Source organism: Mesoplodon mirus (assembly GCF_964341445.2).
Source record: "Mesoplodon mirus genome assembly, chromosome: 3".
Classification (NCBI taxonomy): Eukaryota; Metazoa; Chordata; class Mammalia; order Artiodactyla; family Ziphiidae; genus Mesoplodon; species Mesoplodon mirus.
Window position 1 is genome coordinate 185386155 of NC_138978.1, and position 9360 is coordinate 185395514.

The 9360-nt window shown below is 37.1% G+C and overlaps 1 protein-coding gene across 2 annotated transcripts in view; it reads left to right on the forward strand.

Moving 5' to 3' along the window:
• Positions 1 to 9360, forward strand: part of USH2A (usherin) — a gene marked incomplete at both ends in the record, with an annotated part of 772061 nt that overhangs the window by 293850 nt on the left and 468851 nt on the right. For both annotated transcript variants that reach the window (XM_082613798.1, XM_082613799.1), the window contains one exon: positions 8883 to 9013. In XM_082613798.1, the coding sequence (XP_082469924.1) occupies positions 8883 to 9013 (131 nt within the window). The remainder of the gene's footprint in view (positions 1 to 8882; positions 9014 to 9360) is intronic.

Below are 9360 nucleotides of genomic sequence, written 5' to 3' on the forward strand. Positions count from 1 at the left end.
GGAGGATCCCATGTGCCGCAGAGCGGCTGGGCCCATGGGCCATGGCCACTGAGCCTGCGCGTCTGGAGCCTGTGCTCCGCAACGGGAGAGGCCACAACAGTGAGAGGCCCGTGTACCGCAAAAAAAAAAAAAGAAAAAAAAAAGAAAAGAAAAGAACTCAAATAAATCAAGAAGAAACCAATAAATAGACCTTTGAAATTGGACAAGAGACATTTGTGTGCACAACTCCCACAAAAATATATGGCTATCTTTATGGCTAACATATATATGAAGTTTTTACTATCACCAATAATATGAAAAGTGAATTGAAACAAACCTAAATTCTGATTCTTTCATCTCAGATTTTGAAATATCGATTATTGGCCAGAGTATGCGGATGTGGTCATTCAAACTCTGAAAAAGTATTGGGTTGGCAAAAAGTTTCCTTCGGTTTTTATGTAAAAATAAAAGACACATTTTTCATTTTTACCAAGAACTTTATTAAACAACGTATTCACCATTTTGTTCTTCTACCTTCTGCCATTTTTCAGGCAACTTCATAACTCCATCTTCCCAGAACTTTTAATCTTTTTGAGCAAAGAACTGTTCTAGGTGCCTTTTACCGTCTTCCAGGGAATTGAAATTTCTCCATTAAGAGAATTTTGTAAAGACCAAAATAAATGGAAATTCAAAGGTGCAATGTCTGGTGAATACAGCAGGTGAATCAGAACTTTCCAGCCAAGCTGTAACAGTTTTTGCCTGGTCATCAAAGAAACACGTGGTCTTGCATTATCCTGATGGAAGATTATGCATTTTTTGTTGACTAATTCTGGATGCTTTTTGTCGAGTGCTGTTTTCAGTTGGTCTAAGTGGGAGCAGTACTTGTTGAAATTAATTGTTTGGTTTTCCAGAAGGACCTCATTATAGAGGACTCCCTTCCAATCCCACCATATACACAACATCCCCTTCTCTGGATGAAGACCGGCCTTTGGTGTGGTTGGTGGTGGTTCATTTCGCTTGCCCCTTGATCTCTTCTGTTCCACATTACTGTACAGTATCCACTTTTCATTGCCCATCACATTTGTTTTAAAAATGGAACACTTTTGTTATGTGTAAGTACAGAATCACATGGGAAGTATGGCCAAGAAGGTTTTTTTCACTTAACTTATGTGAAACCCAAATATCAAAGTGATTAATATAACCAAGCTGGTACAAATGATTTTCAGTGCTTGATTTGGATATTTTGAGTATGTTGGCTATCTCCCGTGTGGTATAACATTGATTGTTCTCAATTAATATCTCTATTTGATTGCTATCAACTTCAACTGGTCTACGCGACCATGGAGCATCGTCCAGCAAGAAATCTCCAGCATGAAACTTCGCAGACCACTTTTGACAAGTTCGATCAGTCACAGCACTTTCTCCATATACTGCAGAAATCTTTTTTTGCGTTTCAGTTGCATTTTTACCTTTCTTGAAATAATAAAGCATAACATGCTGAAAATGTTGCTTTTTTCTTCCATCTTCAACATTAAAATGCCTGCATAAAAATTCACCAATTTTGATGTCTTTTTTTAAATATGCACTGAAATGACAAGCTGTCGCATGCAGTCTAACAAAATTGTTTCGAATGATGTTAAAGACAACTAAGCGCTATTAGAGCCATCTTACGGAAAAACCAAATGAACTTTTTTGCCAACCCAATATTTGAATTAATTATTAGTTTTCAAAGACCATATGGCAATATGAGTAAAATTTTTAAAAATTAATCTCTTTGACTGAACATTATCTTAGAGCCTACCAATATGCAAGCAAAACTGCTTGTTGCAATACTACTTTTAATATCAAAAAATTAGAAACCAACTAAATGTTATCTAAGATAAAATTATAAAATAAAGTATGTAAATGTATTTAGTTATTAGAGAATATCACGTATCTTTGTGAACTGAAGTGGAAAGGTATCTGCTCTATGTTACAAAGTGAAAAACACTTACAGAAGCATTTTTCACAATAGCTGAGATATGGAAACAGCCCAAATGTCCATCAGTGGATGAATGGATAAAGAAAATATATATACATACACAAACAGGTACAATGGAATATTATTCAACTGCAAGAAGGAAAGAAATCCTACCATTTGCAACAAAATGGATGAATCTGGAGGGCATTATGCTAAGTGAAATGACCCAGATAGAGAAAGATGAATACTGTAGGATCTCACTGATATGTGGAATAAATTTTTTAAAAAAATCAAGCTTGTACAAACAGGGAGTAGAATAGTGGTTACCAAGGACTGGGGAGATGTTGGTCAAAGACTACAAAGTTGCAGTTATATAGGATGAAAAAGCCTAGAGAGCTAATGTATAGGCATGATGACTATACTTAATAATACTATAATAATACTGTATGGAAAGGTGCTAAGAGAATAGATATCAGATGCACTTATAACACAAAAATTAGTACCTATGTGAGGATATAGTATGTTAATTAGCTTGACTGTAGTAATCATTTCACTATGTATATTTATAAATCATTGTGTTGAACACCTTAAATATATGCAATTTTATTTTGAAAAATTTAAAAACTTACAGGTTAGTGTACGTGATGCAATCCAATTTCAGTAAAGAAAAAACAGATAAACAATGACATACATGTGTATAAATATTTCTGAGAAAAACTTTGCCAAACTGTTGGTAGTAGTTTCTCTGAGGGTGACAGGTAAACCTATAGAGAATGTTCACTTTCAGCTTTTATAGTTTGAATTTTATGTAATTCTATTGTTTCTTCATTTTCAGCAAACCTTTTTTTTTTTTTTTTTTTTTTTTTTGCTGTACGCGGGCCTCTCACTGCTGTGGCCTCTCCCGTTGCGGAGCACAGGCTCCGGACACACAGGCTCCGCGGCCATGGCTCGCGGGCCCAGCCGCTCCGCGGCATGTGGGATCTTCCGGGATCGGGGCACGAACCCATGTCCCCTGCATCGGCAGGCGGACTCTCAACCACTGCGCCACCAGGGAAGCCCTATTTTCAGCAAACCTTTGTATTGAAGTTTAACATACAAACAGAAAAGTGCAAAAATCATAGGTGTACTGGTTGACAGATTTTAAAACCTGAATAGCTTTATGTAAGCAGCACAAAATTACTGAATAGAATAGTACTGATCCCCCAGAACCTCTGCATTGTGCCCTGTTCTAAACCCCAGCCAGGATTACCACTATCTTGACCTCTAATACCATAGATTTATTTTGCGTGGTTTTACACTTGATATAAAAGGGATCATGCAATATGTATTCTTTTGTGCCTAGCTTTTTTTTTTTTTTTTTTTTTTTTTTTTTTTTTTTTTTTTTTTGTGGTACGCGGGCCTCTCACTGCTGTGGCCTCTCCCGTTGCGGAGCACAGGCTCCGAACGCGCAGGCTCAGCGGCCATGGCTCACGGGCCCAGCCGCTCCGCGGCATGTGGGATCTTCCCAGACCGGGGCACAAACCCGTATCCCCTGCATCGGCAGGCGGACTCTCAACCACTGCACCACCAGGGAAACCCTGTGCCTAGCATTTTTTTTAATCCAATATTTTGTTTGTGAGATTCATGCCTGTAGTTGCATGTGGCTATATTTTGTTCATTCTCATTGCTATATTATACCTCATTTATTTATCCTTTCTGCAGTTGGTGGGCATTTGTGTATGTTCCATTTTAATGGTATAATAAAAAGTATTTCTATATACATACTTGTATATTTTTCTGAAGCTGTGTGTGTGTCGGGGGGGGATATATAACTTGGAGTGGAATGTATAGACCAAAAGGTATGCATATATTTAGGAGATATAAATTAATAAGTACTGCCAAGCAGTTTTTCAGAATGGTGGTACCAATTATACTCCCACTAGTAGTTATGAGCATTCCAGTTGCTCTATGTACTTGAGTATATTTAGTATTTTCTATTCTATTTTAGCCATTCTGGTGGGTGTTTAGTGGTATTGCATTTTATTTTGCATTTCCTGATGACTAACAATGCTGAGCATCTTTTTCATACATTTATTTGTCATTTGGACATCACCTTTTTGAAGAGCTGTTTGCCCCCATTCTTTTTTTTTTTTTTTTTTGGCCCGAGGGCAGCGTTTATTATTAAGGTGCTGTACAAGGAGTCTGGGACAGCTCGTGCTCCTGCCCCCATTCTTTTAATGAGTTATTCATCTTTTTTTATTGATTTGTAGGAATTATATATATTTTTATTGGATATGTATGTTATCAGAAATATATATTATAAATATCTTCTCCTGTTATGTTAGTTACCTTTTCTCTCTTATTTGTGCCTTTTCTTAGACAAAAGTTCTTAATCCTAATACAATTTATAACCATTTCCCTTTCTATTATACTTTTACCTGTATTGTTTAAGAAATCTGCCTATTCCATGGGCTTGTCACTGTACTGTTTTTATGATTAAATTTTTAAAGTTGCAAACACATTTATATAAAAGCTAAGTATTTCCATGTGGATCTTGGATTTTCAGATTTTTTTAAAATGTGAGGCCATGGATGTATGTCTCTTTTATATATCTCTGTATCCCAATAGCCCAGAAGGGTGGCTGCACAAAGTATATTTTCCTAAAAATATTCCTTGGATGAATGAATAAATTTTTCTGTTGACATAGAAAAATGCTCTATCATTTCCCCAAATACTTGAAGGAAAAAATTGAACTTTAGAATATCTCCTGTTTTCTTTGCATCAAAATCTAAATTTTAGCAAGTGAGAAATATTTATTTTTCTGCCCATTTAAGTCAGCATGTCTCTTTAATGCAAACCTCTAAAAAGAAAAATGCTTTGGTACTGCTCTGCTCTGCTCAACATGTCTTCTTATTCTTGAGCCCAGGATGAAAGCACATTCATGAGGCACAGGAGAAAATAGGAGTCAAGATGTCACACAGTATATATTTAAAGCTTCTTCTCTAACATGGTACCACATGTCTGCTTCCATTTCTTTGCCCGAAGCAAGTCACGTGGCTGAGCCTAAAGTCAGCGGATGGGGATGCATAAGCATATGATTGACTACATAATTTAAGGCATTTAGCTCAAAAGATAGGGTTTATCAATGTCTACAACATTGTCAAGAACATGATGTTTCAATGGAAGTGTGCATTTTAAAAATTTCTTTACTTGCAAAAAAACCCCTCATTCATTATAAATCTTTGTAATGTAAGGAAACAATTTGACCATACGACAGCAAATCAAGTTACTTTACTAAATCTTCATTTCTCACAAGAAATACCCCTTGATCTGTGTATTCTATTTTAGTTGGGCTAAATTTTATATAACATTTCTGTGTTATGGAAGTGTAAAAGCTGGAAATTAAATGGTGTGTCTGAAAAACATATGCACATGCATATTCTTGAATAACGTATGATATTAGTTGATTTTTTCCCAAGTATAACTTGGCTAAATATTTCTGTGATTCATAATTTCATTCATCAAATTTCCCTTCATCTGGGGACGAGTAGTTGTATTCCCAGACTGAGCAATTATTATTTTCTTCCCTCATTCAAATCCTGGCTTTTGCTCCCCTGGTTACCACCATGTAGATGCCTACAGCACCCTGGTAGAGAGTGTTGTTGTCTTCATATTCTGAATTGTAGCTATTTTTATGAAATAACCTTCAGTTGTTTAATTTTAAAGCAATAATCTTAATTATAGTATTTGATAACACATATGAAATTTTAAAATGGTCACAGAAAGGTAAGCCATCTGTAGAAGAGAGCCACTCTGAACCAAAAGGAGAGAAGCTTAAGAGAAGAAGAGTTGATAGAAATATGACTTTTCTCCAGTCAGAAGGTACACCAGATTTTGGCCATGTCTTTGCTTTTGTTGGCAGATGTGTCCTCCTTATATCTGACTGTGTCACCCTAATAATTTGTTTCTATGTCTCCCATTTCATTCTCTACCAGATTTTTCTAGTGAGACCTCAATACACACTGCCTACTCATCCATTCCATCAAAAATTATCACCCAGCAGTTTGGACTCTGCTCGTTCTACTCAATTGAAAAAGATAGTAATTACCAGCTCTGTGAGCTTTTCTTCAGCTCTCATTATTCTGGACCTATAGGAAATGTTTACACAGTTAACTAACTTTGCCTTCTTAAAGTTCTCTCCTACCTATGTTTCCATTTTACAATGTGATCCTGATTGTTCTAACTTTATTATTGTCCCGATTCTTTCCTTCTCTTAAGTCTGGGGCATTTTTCCCAGTGGCCCTTGCTCTGTCTCCCAGGGACATGATTTATTGGCAGGTGATTGCCAATTTATTTTTCTAGCCCCATTTTCTCTTCTGAGATTTAGTTTCTCATTTCCAAATGATGGATAGTTTTTTTCCTTTACATCATTAATATAAACTCACTGTGCCCCAGATGGAGCTTATATCCTCAACCCCATATTGTCTTCGGTACCTGACCTTTCTAGTCCTGTTAATAATGCTACTTTTCCCTCAGTAATTGGTGAAAAGAATTGACCATCTTACCCCCATCATCACCTCATAACCACTTGTTTTAAGTGGTTCTTAAACACTTTTTTAAGTGGTTCTTAAACCACTTTTAAGTGGTTCTCTTCTGAAATACATAGACTCCATTCTTTCAATACATTTAGTTATGTGTCAGTCCTTAATTAAAATCCTTATCATCTTATTCCCCCAAAGCACACCAATATCCTAGCTGGTTCTTCTGTAGTTAAGTTATCTACATCCTCCAGACATTCCACTGTTAGTTTGGTTGCCTTCATCTTGACTTTGAGCATCTTCTTCCCTTCCTCCACCCAAATTTTAAAGCCTTCCTTTAGTCTATAGGATAAATTCCAAGTTTTTTAGTCCACTTAGTAGGAGAGGTGGAGTAATAAAGCTAGTATCAGGGGTTCAGGTGAGTTTGGATACTGAAAAGTGATGTATAGGGCCAAACAATCTTATTCTAGGAAGTGAGAGAGGCGCCAGGTTGGACCAGGTACTGAATCTAACATCAAAAATGTAATATCCTACAAGGTGGGATAAAGAGAATCAGAGAGTGTGAAGTAATGAAATATCAAAATGAGTAGGACAGGTATGTTTGAAAAGGACCAAAAGCATAAAATCTAGAGGACAAAGATTCAGAAGCTAAGAAGGCCAGGAGAAGTTTGAGTTGCCTCTTTGGAAAGTCTGAAGCCCACACGCCAGACTTGCCTTTGCTGGTATTAAAATAATTCACTCTAAAGATAGTTATGACACAATCTTCCTTTCCATCTTTTTCTTCTACTCAAACTTCTCAAGCCGGATCGTCTATATATGGCCTGAGATGGGGTCTTGCCTGTTTCTCCAGATTCATCTCTTAACTGCCTCCTCCACATCCAACTTTCCTTAATATTTTCCCTGCCTCCAGGCCTTTATACAGTTTCTTCCAAAGTCCTTCATATTCTCTGAAAACAAGCTCAAGCATCTTATTCTTTGTGAAACCTTTCTTAACCCCTTTGAATCAAATTATATCTTGTAAACAGGTCTGTATCACTTATCACACCTCACTACAGTTTTTTTTTTTTTTAATTCTTTTTCACCAACTAGAATTTAATGTCAGGCACCGGCTTGTTAGTTTTTCTTCTTTATTGTGTATCAGAGTACTCAACAAATGTTACTGTTCCACAGAAAATGTATTTTATAAAATGACAATCTGATGCTCACAAAATGATTTCTGACCTCCTGCCTCCACACCTGTGTTAAAACTTCTTCCTTACCATTATTGTACCTTCCACCTCCTTTCTTCACATCCATTTACTAAGTACACCAGGACACCATGTGATTTCCAGGGGTAGAAAGATGAATCAGACATGGTTTCTGATTGCAGGAACCTGTTGTAGTCTATTGAATCCAGGGTAAATCCCTCAGCTATGTAGGAACTTTGGTTACCAGCCCAGCATAAAGGCAGCTCTGTCCCCTTCCAACTTACACAATCCTGGTTGACTATATTACTAATCAAATCAATAGACATTAATTATTCAGTTTTGTGCTCTTGAGCTGTCATTTGGTTCTCATGTATGCTCTTGACCTCTTATTTGATTCTCCCTGTATGATGTGTCTGTTAAGACACACACATTTTATATCTCCAACTAAACTGGAAACTCTTGAGAGCAAAGATCTTAAACTTCTTTGCCAGTTTCAGTACATTAACAAAATGTCTTACACTGAGGAAGAGCTTGATAGTACGCATTGAGTGGGTGGGATACCCGTAGAATGGAGGTTGGGCCAGGTGGTGGTAGTGCGAAGACATCATAGAGAACTATTGCATGCTTCCCCTGCTTCCTGAGCAGGGGTAATTTCTGAGAGACAGGAGCACTGTGTGTCATGGGCAGTGCTGGTAGCTGATCTGAAGGGTGAGTGGAGCCCCTGGAATTCTGAAGGCTGCAGACCATTTGGTTACAGGATGGCATCCCAGGAAATTGGCTCTGTGGACCACTTCATAGCAGATTTTTCTCGTTTTTAGCTTCTACTACTGGACAAGTTCTTTAAACTTCATAAGTATTTTAAACGAAGCTCCTTGTGTTTCTTTCACTCATGTCAAAAACCCATTTATTTTTATGACTCTGATAATATTACCGCATTGATCCCCTGGTGTCCAATTTTGGGTTGACAACATATCTTTTTATGTTGATGAGTTTTGCATATATTTAAACTTCATTATATATTGATTAGCGGGAGTGCAGGCTTGAGTTTCCAAGTATGGGTTGGCATTCCTAATGGGATACAGTTAAAACCAAATGGCTGGGACCATCCCAGTGCATTGCTGTGTATAATTCCCTGACTGTACTCACTACATCATAAATAATAATGAAAGTAAATGTACATTTATCAGAAAGAATCAACAAAACCCAGCACTGATTCGCTGATTGCACTTGTCTCCCCAGGCATTAAGGCCAGCTTTCGAACGAGGGTGCCTGAAGGTTTGATTGTCTTTGCGGCATCACCTGGCAATCAGGAAGAGTATTTCGCAATTCAGTTGAAGAATGGACGCCCTTATTTTCTTTTTGATCCTCAGGTAAATGAGTAATCATAAGAGTTGATACTTTTGAGAGTTTACCAGGTACCAAGTGCTTATGTTTTCACAGTGAATCCTCACCAAAACCTTAGAGGTGAGTACTTATTATTTCCACATTAGCAATGAGGAAAAAGAAGCTTACAAAAGTGATTTGACTTGCCCACAGCTAAAATAGCAGAGCTTCAAAATCACATAGTCTGACTGAGAATCTACATGCTTAACAACCATATGCTACCTTATAATGAGGATTAAAACTTTTAAATGCATTTGAAATAGATCTGTTTTATTTCCTTGAGAGCAAAATTGTGTCTCTATCTCCCTTCCTCTTTCTCTTTCGCTTTCTCTTT